General features: G+C 36.6%; 2 protein-coding genes across 2 annotated transcripts in view; both read left to right on the top strand.

Annotated features, from left to right (window-relative positions):
- LOC113234452 (putative uncharacterized protein DDB_G0277255) overlaps positions 1-12,036 on the top strand; it is a 31,396-nt gene extending 19,360 nt beyond the window's left edge. The window contains exons 5-9 of the mRNA XM_026469761.1: positions 2,985-3,280; positions 5,754-5,970; positions 7,004-8,199; positions 10,878-11,010; positions 11,829-12,036. Of these exons, the coding sequence (XP_026325546.1) occupies positions 2,985-3,280; positions 5,754-5,970; positions 7,004-8,199; positions 10,878-11,010; positions 11,829-12,036 (2,050 nt within the window). The remainder of the gene's footprint in view (positions 1-2,984; positions 3,281-5,753; positions 5,971-7,003; positions 8,200-10,877; positions 11,011-11,828) is intronic.
- Positions 12,037-16,535: 4,499 nt separating this feature from the next.
- LOC113234531 lies at positions 16,536-17,847 on the top strand. The gene has a single exon (XM_026469875.1). It carries the CDS (start codon positions 16,605-16,607, stop codon positions 17,580-17,582), a length of 978 nt encoding a protein of 325 aa, XP_026325660.1. The 5' UTR covers positions 16,536-16,604; the 3' UTR covers positions 17,583-17,847.
- The last annotated feature ends 270 nt before the right edge of the window (positions 17,848-18,117 follow it).

The raw sequence follows: 18,117 nt of genomic DNA, 5'->3' as shown, positions 1-18,117 counted from the left end.
ATAACGTCACGATGAAAAAATCACGATGATCCGCCGTCAAAATGTATCACTGTGACTCGTTCCGAAGGAACGACGTTCCAAAGTCACATAGGTGTTCCTCCGTTCCAATAGCTATCCCCGTCACTCACATCACGACATACGTATTTGATACAACGCGCGAGCTCCGTTCCGTGGTGACTGAGCGCGCCACTCGTTGTAGTTCTCATCAAATCGGGCCATTTCGGCGATGGGAGTGAATGAAATAGGATGATTTTCTTTGCTCACTCACAAGGGTCGTAGATGCTTATTACTACTAAAAGGCGGATGAAAAAAATCTGCAGCAGTTATTATAAACCTATTTATGAACAAAGTCAAATATTTTTGTATATTTGTTTTATTATAGGAAGAGTTGGTATTTTATATTTATGTATAATCTACTTTGTGTATTTACTAAAAATATAATTACATTACACTTTATTGCTATTTTTAACAATCCAAAGATTCGCATTAAATAAGTAACAAACAAAATTACATTAAATACAAAATCAACTTTTTGCATGGAATTGAAACTTATTACAAAGGGAGTAAAAACTTAAATCATTGTTTAAAAAAGGCTATAAGTATTAGAAAGAAGCCGCTGGCTAAAACCGTATATCGTGATGTAAGTTACAGGCGTGACAAGGTCACGGAAGTAACAGTCGTGACAAAATCACGATGATTTATCACTGATTTTTTTGGAACCGGAACGACAGTCACGGCGATAGAAATGTAACGCTAATCCCCATCTCGAATCAGTACGATATTCACTTATTATCACTTCATTCCACAACTTTGTATCGCGGCGAAGTGTTCTCAAAAATTCCTCTTTTGGAGAGGCCTATGTTGCGTTTTGAACTCAGTTGGAGAACCTTATACCAACGCAGTGAACACTTTGATAGCGCGTTCTATTTCAGAGCTAACGCCATCTAGTGGATTTTTACGGTACCACATCTAATAATTTGTTTTGTAATTTATGTAGGTTATAATTTATTTTTCATCATCAACCCATGTCCACATCCCACTACTGGGCACGGATCTGCTCTCGAGGGTTTAAGGCTGTAATGGTGCAATGTGGGTTGGGACTTCACACGTCTTCGAGATTTGGGAACCTTCGACGTGCAAGCTCCGTGGCCGAAAGGTTACCATGCCAGACTCACGCAAAGGTCCCAGACTCGATTCCCGGGTCGGGAGAAATATTTGTATGGCCTATATTTATTTCTCTCGTGAGTTTGGGTATAATTTGTGGTTCTCTATGTGTGTGTCCATGACACCCGCGACATAGGGTTTCCCTCGTGCGAGTGTGTGCATTATTATTATAACTCAATATGACCAAAAGTGCCGCTTATGCCATTTTGCCTTTCAAGCGTCGATATTATGTTAAATATTCTTGTTTTATTTTTCGTATTGCATGGGAAATAGAATCAATTTTATTTTCAAACAAACCGATGTTTCGGACTTTTGGCCAATGTTGATGATTTTACCATCTCGGTCACCCGTGATCATGGGACCTGTAAGGTGCCCCAAACTTTGATTTGTTTGAAAAAACTAAATATACGCGATTTGCAATTAAGATCCGAAAAAATAGTTTTATTTCCTGTTCGTGACAGCCGAGTTTAATTTGATATTTTTAATTTTATTGAATATAAGTTGCGTTTATATTATTTTCTCAAACTTGTTCGGAAATCTTTGCTTTCAAAAAACGAACACGGAAAATTTGTCATTTATGGACCGTGCGACTTCTTCTCGGCCAGCGCCGAAAAGTAATGAAAATCCATTACTGTCCACTTCTCTAAACTTTTCACGTACTGACAATGAACTATGTAAACAGTCAAATGAGAATCTCATACAGCCAGTGTTCATAATTGCGAGAATTTACCGTTTAATTAATATGTTTTTACTTTTTCTTATGCATCTTCCTCTCTTTTGCCTTTTATTATTTCCTTGCATTGTTTGAGAAAAAATCTATATATGCCACGGGGGGAACGGGGATTGTTTGGCTTGTATACAAGGCCTCACTGGCCTCATACTCGTCCAGCAATCCCTTACTTCCCGGCCTCTGCAATAACGTACTAATAATAATATAGTAGATTATTTTATTATTTTTCTCAAGCAATGTGAGGAAATAGTAAAAGACTAAAGAGAGGAAGATGTATAATAAATATTAATTAATATTAAAAGTAATATATAACGTGTTAGAACAATTGCTAAAAGAAGAATGTTATTGTTTTTCCAGGCACGTTAATAGTGGTCTGATGAACTTGTGATGATGTGTTTGAATGTGTATCTATTACTGTATTTTCATTATCGCTCTTCTCATGACCACTCACTTTCGGGACCAAAATCATTGACTTACAAATAAATGAACGACGGGTCTAATAGAAAAACCACGAAAAAAATGTCCCAAGTCAACCTATTTAAACGTAGTGACATGTAAAGGAATATGAAAAAGCTAAAACGTTGAATTTAAATTGTAATGTCATCGCAGTACTGTCTAATTTTGCTTGCTTCGCTGTCAGTCGAACAAACGAAGACTAAAGCGTGAATGACGCTCTGTATACGATTTTAGCGCCCTATAAGTTCGGACACTTTTTAGCGCGGACCCGACGTCCATATAATTGTAAGTCAATGACCAAAATACAAAAATGACGAAAAAACAAAGAATACCAAAACACTTCAGTTTAAATGTTACCGCCATTTTTTGTAAGTTAGTGGTACAAGTATTTTTAATTCTCGCAATTATGAACACTGATCAGTTGGCTGTACAAGTTTTTCTTTTGCCTGCTTACATAGTTCATTATTAGTAGATAGATTTAAAAGTTTAAAGAAGTGGCCAGTAATGGATTTTTATACTTACTTTGCAGGCCTTGGCCGGGAACACGGTCCATAAATGACAAACATTCCGTGTTCGTTTTTTGAAAGTAATGCAAACATTTCCTACCATGTACACAATACGTTTCTTTTTACAGAGTCCCTGGGATAGAACTAACAACCACCGTACTTCGTTCCCAACCGCCAGAGGTTGCACCACCTCCAGAACCTACCCCAGAACATCTAGATCCAGATATAGACATCTCCAACTGGGACACACCCTTCAATTCGCTACCTAGTACCGCTGGAACTAGTATACCTAGTACGAGCCAAGCTAGTACAAGTCAAGATGGCGGTAGAGACAAGAAATTGGAGCCCAAAAAGAGTGTTGCCAAGATTTGTGGGCAAAATATTTGTCTAGATGATTCTATCTTTAAAAGGCATCAGAATACAGGTAAATAAAAAATAATAATTAAAAAACCTCTATAGAATAATAATAACACACACACTCTGATGAACTCGGGTACTATCAGCTAACTGATTCATGATTTGCCTGACTGACTGATGAGGTGGAACACATAGAGAAGAAGACTTAAATTTTCCTTTTATATCTAACTATATATTATAAAAAATACAATATAGGTGTGGTCTGGTGAGTCTTCAAGGGTTGAGAGAGGACGGCGTTGCATCCGCCGCTGGCTGACGCACGCAGTATACATGTCTGTGTATCTCGTCGACAGTGCGCACAAATATGCTAAGCGTTAACACACCATAGCTAGGGAAACCCTGTATCGCGTGTGCCATATACACACATAGACAACCACAAATTACATTTTAAAAAAACCGACTTCAATAGTTCGCGGAACTACATCTTATTTGCCAAGTTTTATTGGAATTAGTTACCGGAAAGTGCGCGGTACCTTAGAGGTGGAATAATTTTCATTTAATGGAAGAATTTTCTTCAAATTTAAATGGGACCGTTAATAAATTCAAATTCATTTATTCAATATCAGACAACATAGGAGATATATATATTACATCACATTACCAATTATATTACATTCATTATATGGACACCAGAAGTATCAATTAATGTAAGGGACAAACCACGGTTTTTTAGGAGAGCCAAAAAACGATTTTATTTTTTTTAATCTGTCTATAACTTACTGTCTGCCCCAATTTTGATTGTGTCTAGAGAAAATTTTCTTAGAATTTCCTCTTCCTTTATGATATAAACATAAAATGTTAGTAATGTAAGGCACAACTAAACATCTTTTTTTAATGTTTTTTAATGTAAGGGACATTTTAGACCACTGGGCATTCCTAAATTTTAATAACACCAATCGATAGAGAGGGAACTTCCGAAATCAATGATATAATATGTAACTCATTTTCGACAAAATGTCCCTTATGTAAATTGATACTTCTGGTATCGATATTTGAAGTTACGCTAATGAAATTTTAAATAATCTCCAAATATATAAAATTAATTCAAATAATCAAAATTAAAAATTAAATTACAATTAACAACATTCATGGCACATGATCGTGGCACCTTTTGTTTGAGTGTACCATACTACAGTGGTTTACGTAAGTGCAATCTGGCCTGCCAGCTATCATGGTCAAGATGCTCTTGGCGCTCGCTTGCGCATTGTTGCGTGGAAACAATCTACCCGCGCCTACAGTACCTGGGCAGCCCCAGCAACACCCTGAACGAGTCATTGAATTTTACACGCAGAGCACCGTACTGCCTTTACTTATATCCCGCCTACAAGCGGCTAGTATACAAAGATGTACAGAAGGCTTTAAATAGAGTTACCTTTTTAACAATGACCGTTACTAAGTTACCCTCTTTCCAATAAAAAAGAATTATCAAAATCGGTTCTCACTTCAAAGAAAGGAAGAGGTTCTCTCAATTCGACTGTGTTTTTTTTGTATACTTTTACATATGTGACCCGAGTTTGATGATTCTTTCAGATGATTCTGGTTTTGTTGGAAAGAAGGTACCACTGTAGTGGTCCCATTTCAATTTGAAGAAATTATTCCACCTCTAACGGTGGTAAACTAGGGGATGAATCCGGTTTCAATAAAACTTGGCATATATATTTTTTTATTTTATAAAATATAAGTGCGCATTTGACCTCCATCTCACCGGATGGAAAGTGACAATGAGGTCGAGGATGGAGCATGCATGCCTAAATAATGCCTATTCACTCTCGCCTTGAAAAGACCCAAGTTATAACGGAACAAGGGAACAAGGGAATTTATAAGGGAACAAGTCAGCAGGCAGGGAATTCCACTCCATAGCCGTTCGCCATATAAATGTGGAAGCGTAACGCTGCGTGCCAAACTTTGGAATATCCACGACTTAGGGGTGGAACCCAAACCTACGCCTAGTCCCCCGGTGATGGAAAGGCGTAATAAAGCGTAAATAGGCGTGTAATTCCATCGCGCACTCTCCGTGATACATCCTGTGAAATACCGATAAGCAGGCAACTTTACGGTGGTGTTCAAGGCTCTGCAGCTTCGGCTCCACTAATTCTGAGTCACCTATAAGCCTCTTGGCACGGTTGTCAATTGCATCCAAAGTGGCCCGTTGATATGTGGCAGAGCCATCCCAAAGGTGGCAGCAGTACTCCATGCACGACCGCACTTGTGCTTGGTACAGCTGAAGCAACTGTCCCGGTGTAATGTAACGCGTCACCCTGGAAAGGATCCTAAGCTTCCTGTAATGATGTAAATCCACGAACTTTTGAGGTCGTTTTTTTTTAGTAGTTTGTACTAAGAAAAAAAAAAAAATAATAATAATAATCGAGAAAAATATTCTCCTTTTGAATGTGGATTTGACCCTAAATAATAAATCTTCAGCACGAATTCTTCTTGCTTTACATTTTTTAACATTTTGATATTTATTCGTCTAACTTCAGGGTCAACAGACAGCGATGAAGAATTCTTTGCCGAGATAGACCGAATCAGTGACTCAGTGGAAAACCTTAACATAGACTCGAATGAACCTAGATCTGAACAAAGGAACGAGCTAAGGTCCGAGCCGAACACTGAACTCAGGACAGAATATAAGCAGACCTTTGTTGTCAACGACAAAACTGGATTGGCTAGAGCGCTTTCCGAAAGTGGAGAGACTAAGTAAGTCATAACTCACGATTTTTTTTATATGTCGACTGTGAACTGGCAATCGGTACTATCTCAATTATAGCAACTTTACAGGATGAAGAAAAAAATTTATATAGCATCTGGTTTAAAAAATAAAAATACGTCGTTTTGAAATATTTTTATTTCACATGTCTGTATACTAAGTGTTTTTATTTAATAAACCAGATGCTATTTAAATGATTTTTCCTTCATCCAGTAAATTTGTCAAAATTGATATAGTACCGGTTGCCAGTTAACAGTCGACATGACATATAGCGACGGAACAAAGAAGTCGTGCGCAAGAACATCTACAGTGCCACTCAGAGCTTTAAAACACAACCCTGACACATAAGTTGACAAGTGCCTGTAATTTTTTCAGTATTTATTTATTAGCGAACATGCAATAAAATTGCATTACATGTAAGGGCGTAGCTAAGACTTAAAAATATATATTAGACATGCAATTTATTTACCTTAAAAATGATTAATAATTGAAAAATAAACAATAAAAGTATTAAATAATAAAATATCTTAATAATGTTATGTAGTATCAATTAAATAATGAATCTACGTACTAATTATTATAATTGTAGACCTTGATATAGGGAGATCAGAGTTCTTTGTCTTTAAACAAGAACTCTGATCTTGATTTGCATAATAACACTTGTATGAGGAGAATTTTGAATGATAATTTCACCAGCACCCTTAATTAAATTTCAACCGGATAGGAGGATCTTTTTGTCGGGCCGCCATCTTGAATCGTCCATTTTGAAAACATAATTTTGTCGTCTAGTTAGATCATATCGCCCTCTACGATGTTAGTTAGCTACGATGTTACTTCGCAGGCCTTGGTCGGGAAGAAGTCGAATTGTCCATAAATGACATGCTTCCCGTGTTCATTTTTTGAAAGTAATGCAAACATTTCCGAGCATGTTTGAGAAAAATTATTAACATTATTATTAGTACTGCACTCTCGTTGCCGTGTTACTGAAGGCATAAATTAACAAAGTACATTATTTCCTTTCAGTGACCATCAAACAACAAACATAACTGTAATTCAAGTTTCCAACAAGCCCCCGCATACGGCCATACCCGTCCTGGGTCCAGAAACAGATATTTTTGACTTCACATTCCAACAGAACTTGTCTGTCAACGACTGCCAAACTGCCAGTCACAACGGCAGCAATATGGCGTCTGTCAACCATAGTGACATTGTCAAAGTTAACTTCAAGCCTGTTTCTGATTCACCGACAACTAGTAACATTGACAATACTACAAACAATTTCGTCAATATAGTTAACACGGAAGTCAATGTCACTGAAAATGGTTACGGGACAGTCTTTGACAAAGATTCCGATTACGGCCACTTAAGTTTGACGACTACAGTCAATTTGACCGGTCATCCTGCGGATTCGTCGCGACAACATGTCGATATGTCACTTCAACCCGTGAGCTTGACTCGTCAACATGTTGACTCGTCGAGACAACCCGTGAACTTGACTCGCCAACACGTGGACTCGCCACGACAACCTGTAGACTCGTCGCGACAACCTGTGAGTTTGACTCGTCAGCATGTGGACACGCGAGTGGACAGGGAAGGTGAAGGAATTTATGAACGGTTGTGTTTAGCATCTACGTCAATAAATAATGCTAGTCCCTTACCTATTAGAAAAATTAAAAGTACAGATAGACACAGAAAAAGCTCTTTACCCAATCTGGAAGTTTCCGCTTCGGAGTCGGCATACGAATATCTCTTCCCAAATAATCACAACACTGTTACTTTAAACTCGGAACAAAATGTAACAGTAAATAGTGATGGGCATAGAAATAACAATTCGAATACAAGTGACACGAGAACAGGTAATGATAGACTGATAAAAAATGATATTAGGAATAGAGTTACAAATGATATTAGAAATAATGATGTACCAACTAGTGTAAATAATGAAAACTTAAGAAGAAATGATAATACAAGGAATGAGAATTCGAGAGAAAATTACACGGAACATTCTAGAAATCAAAATTCAAGAGTCAACCTGACAAGCACTCCTGGTAACCTGGCAAATTCACCTGGTAATCTGGCAAATACACTTGTGTCAAATGTGTTGGAACAGAGAAGAAATGTGGAAAGATCTCATAGTCAGAATGCATACGACAGCTCGCCGAGATTGAGGGAGTATATACGACGACAAAACTCCAGCCCTAAACGCGATAACAAGAACGGTGAGTGAATATTTTAAAAGTAAATAAAAATAAAATATCTTTATTTTCAGACAAAAGTTCTTAAAGATATAATTTATTTACTGTAAATGTGCATTTTTTTAAATAAACGATATCTTTTTTGTGTTTGATATATATATTAATTTTTCCATCTATATTAGTTGATCTACGGATAATTTATAAATAAACTGCATGCAAGGTGACCCTATAATTATGTTTAAGCATACTAAATTAATATTTGGCATTCAAAAATAATATTTGGTCCTCTTTTTTTAGCATTGGTCTTTTGATATTTGATATTTTTATGAATGATATTTTTTACCCGTATCTTTTGATATAGATGTGCCAGAAGCCAATTTGCTTGCATTTCCGAACATGTTTTCAGGTCACATGATGTTATAATTAATATAATATTACTGTACAAATATAATCAAACATTTACTTGGTTTTAAAAATAAGTATCTAAATTTATTTTTATTGCTCATTTGGGTAACTTAGCAAACGCGAATTTTTTTTCCGTAATAACGTTTGTTCGAATTTTCATTACACCGAAAACCGAATTGTAACGAAACTGTCTTTCAAGATATGTTGGATGTTCATCGCAAAGACACGATTAGGTTCGGTTAGGTTAAGTTAGGTTTAAAAGAAAAAACATTTTCCTCTCAAAATTACTTTCGAGGTTATGAAAATTCAAGCAAACGTTATTTCTAGAAAACGTCATTTCGGACTACGGATAGGTAACCCTCATTTGTCTTAGTTTTGAGGTCTAACATAAAACTGTCAAAGTTAATTTATACAAATCAAAAATTTTTTGTGTAGCTCAGAACAGATTAAAATATCGATTCATTGACCTACTAACAAATGGACGTCGGGTACGCGCTAAAAATGTCTGCACCTATAGGGCGTTAAAATCGCATACAGAGCGTCAATCGCGCAACAGTCTTCGTTTGTTCGATTGACAGCGCGGTTGTCAATCATGCAGTACTATATAATAATAACTCGTAAAAATTACTGCAGTAAAGTGTAAACACAGGATTTTGTATCATATTTTCACTAAACAAATGTATTGTGTTATCATAGTTCTCATTTAAAAGTGTTATTTTGTACAGTTGTATAGTATCTCATTTATATACATATAAATGAATCGTAAATATAAATTACAAAAGCAAACAAAATAATCAAATGACTGACTGTCCTTTTTCTACACATTGCATGCGCAAAAGTTGGAAAGAGACCCATTACGTCAATTTGATGAAGCTTGTATAAACTTCTTGGTCATTTTCAATTGTTCGAACCACAAGCGATTGAAATATTTAGAACAAAGAAAATAAAGAATCACTTTGATTATAATCTTATTTTTTTTAATTTTTTTATTTTTTATTAAACGTTATCAATAATTAACAAAATAGTGTTGTACTCCTTTTACGGCTTGGGATTACCTATCAGAAGTCAGAAAATACATTTGCCCGAAATAACGTTAGATCGAATTTTCATAATGTCAATTGTATTTTTTTAGTAATATTACAAAACAATAGCTAATTTTGGTTTTGTGAGAAGCATCAAAATTACTTGAAAGCGTAACGGTTTTATTATAAATCGGTTTTCGGAATTGCGGATATTTGAGTTCACTGTTAGTTGGAACGTCGGTACATTTTTTATAGTACACGCTTATTTTCACATTTACAATATTTGTTTGTATATATCGACCCCTCCCACGTAAAGTGTCGTATGTCGAAATTGCCAAGTTTACAGGGGAGCCTTTTAAAGTTCTCAAATCACTGAAATAAGCATAACACGTGACTTCTCACTTTTATTGGGCAAATCTCGTTACTCACATAGAGTATTATAAAATCCTAGATATCGCTTAGATTATCTACTAGATGATTACAACACTTTGCCGAATGAAACGGAGAACTTTAAAACACTCCCCTGTAAACTTGGCAATTACGACATACGATACTTTGCGTAGGAGGAGTCGATATCTGCCCAACTCTTTATTATTTCTTTAAGTGAATTTGTACAAAATTCGACATACTAATATATATAAATATTATTAATATTTACAATAAAGGCTGCTCAATTACTCTTGTGTTCAAGTAATTTTCATTTCAAACTAAATATGGTGCATTTTGTTAAGTTTCCAGTAGAAGCTGAACATGGTGTTTTTGGGCCCTTAAATTGTTGCAAGCAAAATTAGACAGTACTGCAATGACGTTACAATTTAAATTAAATGTTTTGGTTTTTTTATATTTCAATACATATTACTACGTTTGTATAGGTTAACTTAATTTTTTTCGTGGTTTTTTTTATTAGATATATATATATTGGACGTTGTCCATTTGTTGGTAGGTCAATGTCTCAGTGAAAAAGGACCAATCATTAAAAAAGATGACTGTTTAGATTGTCTGCCTGCTGCTTTTGCAAATTTAAAATGATCATTGAAACATATGCCATTAAAAACTATACAAGGTTATTTTTAATAAAATTCTAACAACCACTCAGGGCTATATTTCTAACATCAAAAGTAACAACTTTTCTTCCATGATTTAATTGAACCTACAACCCTGCGTGAGAGGCGGGAAGTCAAACTACGCCTATGACCATGTAATAAATAAAGTTCCAGAACTTATCCAAAGAAGTGTACACAAATACTTTAAATAATAATTTATCTTTCACCTCAGACAAAACTGAAGCACCGCCAAAGCCAATCTGGAAGCGAGGTCTAACAGAGCTGTCGCTTCTAAGTAGACTGCGTGGCATCGGCCAGGGCAAACGACAGGAGAGCCCAACCAGAAACGACAGCGAAAATGACAGGTAAGTGGCAAATTTACTGCTGGGATACTTGCTCATTCTTCTTAGGGGAATCTACCTTACGAAAGACTAGAAGGCTTTTATTAAAATAAAAAACAATTTAACTTTGTCTATTAAATGGACGTAGTTAAGCGAAAAGGATCCAAACCACAAAATAATCAAAAATTAGTTACGTGTACCCATTGAGTGTATGTATAACCAGAAATAGAGACGAAATAAGCGCCATCCATCCCTGGCAACTCATCAGTCAAATGGACCTTATATCACTTTTAAATATCAACTCTCGTTTGCGCTGAAATCACAAATTAGAAAACTGAAATAGTACAGCGCAACAACTGACCTGTGTGTACGTCTCCGTATATTCCAAAAATATTCTGCATTTATTGTAATAAAGATATCTCTAGATCTCTCTAATAAAGATATAATATCTCTAACATTGGGGGTGTTTCATTCGGTGGTGTGGGAAAAACAGCAAAACATCATATTAAAAAACAAATGGAATCATATTTCATCGGTAATTAAATATTAATATGTAATTTTTCAATTTTCGTCCGTTATATCAAAGCTCAAGTTAAACTGGTCGCTTTGAATTCGGGCTGGCCAATCGGAGCACAGTTGTCACCGTGATGATTTGGCAGAATAGTTTTCAAACAAATTAAATGACATTTCTTCGCTATAGTTTCCCAAAGTGGTCTCTACCCAGTGGGCGCTAAAAAGTCCTAGGGCGCTCCAGTGCTTCAATTGTCATTGAGTTTATGCAGTTATTGAGAATTTTGTTTGAAAAGATCACATTTCTTTCAATACATTGTTTTTTTTTACAGAGTGGTGACGTCTCCAGGCAAAGTGGTGCATCGATCTCGCCCAGAAGGCAGAACGGACAACACTCGAAGAAGAAGTAGCTCACTTAGCAACGGTAAGTTTTGTCACACCCCGGACACTCCATACAACAGTCGAAACATATTTACCTACTACCACTACTACATACATCAAGGCCCTATCTGCACACGCGCAAATACGTGCGTGAAGTGACAGGGTTGCCCACCACTGTCTCGTAGTATTACGTTACGTGGTCAGAGTGCCTACTTTTAAATAAGGTAACCAAGGTATTTGAAATTGCGTGTCCAAGTTTATTATTACCTAGTTAATCATTAGGTATATTCACTACGTAATAAGCCTTAGTGGTTTGACCTGCTGCCTCTCAAGCAGAAGGTCGTAGGTTCGAATCCGGGGTCGCACCTCTGAGTTTCACGGAATTTGAAATATATCATGAGCTTTTCGGTGAAGGAAAACGTCGTGATGAAACCTGTACGTTGAAGAAGGTTCACAACCCTCGGAAAACGTGTGCCCCATCCCGCATTGGGCCAGCGTGGCGGACTATGGCCTAAACCCTCGTCTGAAAGGAGACCCGTGCCCAGCAGTGGGACACAAATGGGTTGATGATTATGATTACGTAATATTTATCGGCAATGCAAATTGAAAATTCGAGAACCCTTGTATACTAGCTCACGAAGTTATAGCGTCTCATTATACTGATATAATACATCTGTATTATATATTACTCTGCACTAAATAAACGAAGAAAACCGAATCAGTCTCAGACATAAGTTTTTGTCATCTTATAATAAACAGCCGTAACGTACAATGATGTTATATATTAATGTACAAGTTTCGTAATGAATAAATGAAAACTATATTCAAATATGAAATCGCGCGAAAGCGGCTCGCCGACAGCCTTGTTGCCGTTCAGTCAATGCGCGGGGCGTGGTGCGATATCTAAAGCTAGGGGCGGAGATTGTCCGTTCTCGTAACTTTTTTGTTATCTGGTTCTGTCACGCGGGTCTCGCGTGTTATGTAAACTCTAGCTAGTTCTTAATAAGCCTGGCATTAACGCCTCGACGCCGTAGAGTCCAGATATGAGGTTGCATTTCCTGTCCGATAACACGCTCTGCGCCGGAGCATTGATGCATCCTGATAATTAGTATTAAGGTAGATTTAAGACAGTAAAAACGTACTAAAATTGTGATTTAAAATAAACTATTATTAAAATTTTTTTTTTTTTTTATGAAAGCTCTCCGAAAGAGCGTAACTGGCGCAGTCGGTACAATAGCGCTGAACTGGACTACCAAAAATCGTGTTCAGTGTCCGTTTTAACGATTTACAGTGTGAATTATTTTCCCAAAAAAGTGACTTTACGTTTTGTGGAAGCTGCGATGCCTTGAGGGTTCACACCGCCTTCGTGAGGAGTAATTAAGATGATTGTTTTGATAATAATACTGTGAGTACAATTGGATTTGTAAAGTACATAACTTTTCCCATCCCGTTTCCACGAATTTTGTGAAAAAAATAGAAATAATAATAAGGTTTACTCATTTGTATTTTACGTTCATATATTTACTATAATATATCTGTACGGTTACGTACAACATTGAACTTTAATTTGCTTCATTGACATGATCTAGTTCTTGTTTTATTTTGCTGTAGTAAGATGTGCTAGTTCTAGTTATTTTGTTGATGTGGTAAATCGTATTATGACATTTTATTGTATTTTTAAGATAGTTACCAACTCCTAAACAATAAACATCAATAACATTTAACATTAACGTTTAACATTAACGTTTAACATTAACGTTTAACATTAACGTTTAACATTAACATTTAACATTAACATTTAACATTAACATTTAACGTTAACATTTAACGTTAACATTTAACGTTAACATTTAACATTTTCATGTAACATTAACATATTTTAAACATTTATATATGTAATACTTTATACTACATTTTCATTTACAATTAAATAACATTACTTTTAATTCCAACCACTACTCCGAAAACAACCTCGTGCTAATGGTTACCGCGTCGCGATCACGAGGTAACATCCTGTAAGGATAAAGTCGCTATTCTACCCTTACAATATCATTTAAACTGTACCGCACAGTCTTATTTGTTACTAATTGAATTGTTTCTTTACATTTTACTAATTATAATTTCGTAAGTGTGTCATGGTACAATTACAACTGTTTAATTTAGCTCTGAAAATAGTACCTGAATATAATGGAGATGCTAATTCCTTATATGGATATATTAGTGCATCTGATCATATCTTTACACAGTATTTTGACAATGAAAACGCGAATAATTTTCAAAGTATTATTGTTGTCAATGAATTGATCGGAACACATTGAAAAGGTCTTCGAGCGCCTTAGAGAGGCTAATTTTAAAATACAGCTCGATAAATCCGCATTCCTTAAACACGAAACTGTCTGTTTGGGACACGTAATCATCTCTCCAGACGGTATCAAACCAAAGCCAAATAAAGTTCGTGCCATAAAGAATTTTACAATTCCCACCAACACAAAAGAAATTTTTTTACCGAAAAAAAATAATTAAAATTAAAAATAGGAAATGAAACTATTTTTCCGGATTTAAATCGCGTATATTTGTTTTTTCAAACAAACCGACGTTTCGGGCCACGGTTGACTGAGGTGGTACAGTCTTCAACCAGTTATGTCTAATATTGATGCAAACCACCCTATTTTTTCACTATAGTTACAATAGTTATTAAGTAAATACCTTATTTTTAATTTTACAAAGAAACATTCCAATTTACGCTATATTAAGTTTTACAAATTATTTTATTGAATGAATTTTTATTAAGTTCAATTTATTATTAATTATTAATAGAAATTAGAATAAACTAAAACATATTAATTAGTACTGCAGTCTTATGTCTGTTTGGGATTTTTCGTTAGAGGAAATACTGGATCCCAAACTGGTGGTACGGAGAAACCAACGTCCCTGTTGAAATTAGGATGTTTTTTAATTTCAATGGCCTCTCGCAGCATCCTGGGTAGATAACGGACTTCTTTTGCAAGGACCTGGGGTTTGTCAAACTTCATTGAATGTGTAGGTTTATCCATGACATGCTCGCAGACTGCAGACTTGTTTACGCGACGTTGTTTGATATCAGTTATATGTTCTTTGACGCGGGTACAAATACTTCGCTTTGTTTGTCCAATATAAGAGAGACCGCACTCACAGTCAAGCTTGTAAACTCCTGCGTCCTGTAAGGGGATGTTACATTTCACGGGTCTCAGGAACTGAGAAATCTTCCTCAGGGGCTTGAAATAGGTCTTGATAGGTGCGCACCTGAGGATTCTTCCGATCTTGTCTGTAACACCTCTCACGTAAGGTAAGATGGTAGGTCTTCGCTCGACTGTTGGTGGTTTCACACGGGGCCCGCGGCATTGGCGTGGAATCTTCAACTTATTCCGGATTTAAATCCGGAAAAATAGTTTCATTTCCTATGTGTAACAATCGCGAAAACCTAAGAACTCGATAAAATTAAAAATTTTATAAATTTATTAAAAATTAAAATTACCGAAAATCTATACCCAATTCTTCGAAACTTACCAAACCTTTAACATCACGCTTGAAAAAGGGAGCAAAAATAAATATTCATGAACCAACTTGTGTAAAAACCTTTAAGCTTTGTCAAGAACTTTTGATGAACAATCCAATTCTCAGTTACCCAGATTTCGACAAAGAATTCTGACAAGAATGTTGAATGATGTTCTCGAAATATGCGCAAGCTTACCCCCTTGAGAGCATGTCAGGAGTAAATGCCATTAACGCACTTACAATTTGGATGACCTTACCTTTGAATATTACCGCCGATCAAGCCACGGAATTTCAAAATCTCCCTCTTAAAGAATTTGCTGCCTTACATAAAATAAACCTACATTTTACCAGTGTCAATAATCCACAATCCAATGGAGCCATAGAAAGATTTCATTCGACGACTTTAGAACGTTTTCGTTTGATCCAACAAAAGCACAAACAGTCCCCAATTACCGAAGTAATGCTGTTTGCCGTACTAGGCTATAATAATTCAATACATTCTGCAACAGATAAAAAACCAATTGAAATAAATAACGGCCAATTTGCCTTTTTACAATAACGCAGTGATTGAGTAGCTTGCACACCTGTTTTCATGGCGCCATCTGTTAGATCCCGGGTTCCATTCCCGGTCGGGTATGAGTGTCTGTGATGCCGTCGTTGCTTCCGATTTCCATAACACAAGTGCTTTAGTTATACTTACTTTGGGATCAGAACAAAGTAAGTGCTGTTGTCTAATATTTATTTATTTATTTATTATTGCAGAATACTATGATTTTGAACTGAAAAAACATTATCGATATCGATTCACAAATGTCGAAGTAATCAAATAACTTACAAAACAATACAATCCTCCTTTTTTGAAGTCGGTTAAGAAAGAAAGGGACACCTAGCGACATTGCTGCTGCGCTGTTGTCGCAGCGACGCGGCACACTTGCGTCGTTGTGGTTACACCCTAACAATTGCTATAAATGCTGTTTAGTTCAAATTCCTCTTTCAAAAAATAATCATTGAAGTGACGTTCACACATCGTGCAAACGTCACTGTCATCAAACATACACAATCGTGCGAAAATGGATTTTCAAAATGTGCCGTGATTACAAACTAAAAACCTATCACATACGAAACAAAATAAATAAACAACCCTACAATGTCTACAAGATTCCCGTGATACCTAAACACCGTTAAGACCCAAAATGTCAAAATGTAAGAAAGCAAAAAACCCTTGCAAGATTTGTCTACAATCTGTGACCCCCAAGACGGGGCTACAATGTCAAGGCGCTTGCGAAGCTTGGGCACATTACGCCTGCTTAAACTACACACCTGGACGCGTCGTCGATATCCGAAAAAACCAGATTACTGTGACCTGTCCATGTCCGGATTGCAAGACTTCTGTGCCAAAGGAATTTCAAACTAACACACCTTACACATGCAATAATATAGCGTGTCCCGCGAATCATCCTCCGGCTTGCGATGGCCCAGAATGTCAAGCTAATACTGCTACGAAAGGGAAACCAATACCTGTAGCACCACCAGGTACTTTAACGCAATGTGGGCCAGATTGTCAGGAGTACAGCGGTTGCCGCAAGTATGTCGCTTCAACGGTAAGTGCAAACAGATTGAAAGAAGAGAAAGAGAAGCAGATAATTGAGAAAACAAGAATCAGACAAGAGAGGATAAGAATGGAGAACATGTCCAAATCGCTCAGCCGAGGGTCCAGTGGGCGCGCAATTGCCGACGGGGGCCTTCTCGGCCCCTACGCAGACGGCGGCTATAACGATGAGTGTCCTCCGACGGAGCAAGAATGCAATGTACAAGAATTAATCGGAAATATTGGACAATTGTCCGAACAAATACACGAACTCATGAAACACCTCAAATGCGCGGGCAACAAAGACGTTTGCCAGAATCTAAGTGATAAATGTGCAGAACTGTCTGTGGCCTTGTGTTGGGCGTCTCGGATGTATGCTCGTGGCTCCAGTCCCGATTTGGGAAGAACTTGGGACAATGGCCGTACGTACTCGATTAGAACGACGTCATCTCAAGATTCTCATGCTACAGGCAGAGGGTTGCACCTGCAAACTCACTTCAGAAGGCCTGACCCTTTTAACTGTAGGTGCAGTAACAAGAACAGATGTACAATCAACGAAACCAATTCGTGCTACTGCCCTTAGTTACTGCAGCTATAAATAGAGTCCCAAATTTCCGAGGTAATGGACAACTAACGAACATTTTGAATACGTGGCATACCCATCTAATTTCGGGCATAGAGGGACAGACCGTAGGAGTACAGCAAAACGCTAATCATGCTTCTGTCCTGATAATTTTGGCACCTAAATAATGTCCCAGATATGTAATCCCTATCCCGAAAGACCACTCACTATTATAAGTTTTATTTTATTTAATTCTCTTATTATCATAACTTATTTTTATTATACAATTTTACAATAACCAATCTGTGTTTTTTTTTGTACGGTTTTAACTTTGAAAGAAGTATGCTTCCTATTTACGAATTGTATTTCTTACTTACTTACTTACTATACATTTGTATAGTGTTGGGTAGGGCATGAAATTAAAATGAGTTTGAGGGAGTAACCTCATTTGAAAAAATGAGGCGGTACAACGTGTGGGACGTTTTATCACGTGAGGTGTTGTGACAAACTAACCAAGCGAGTGATACAAACGAGTTGCCTCGTGTATGAGTAACTC

This window comes from Hyposmocoma kahamanoa, unplaced genomic scaffold (assembly GCF_003589595.1).
Source record: "Hyposmocoma kahamanoa isolate Upper Pololo Valley unplaced genomic scaffold, ASM358959v1 84, whole genome shotgun sequence".
Taxonomy (NCBI): domain Eukaryota; kingdom Metazoa; phylum Arthropoda; class Insecta; order Lepidoptera; family Cosmopterigidae; genus Hyposmocoma; species Hyposmocoma kahamanoa.
This window is presented reverse-complemented; position numbering and strand designations above follow the sequence as displayed.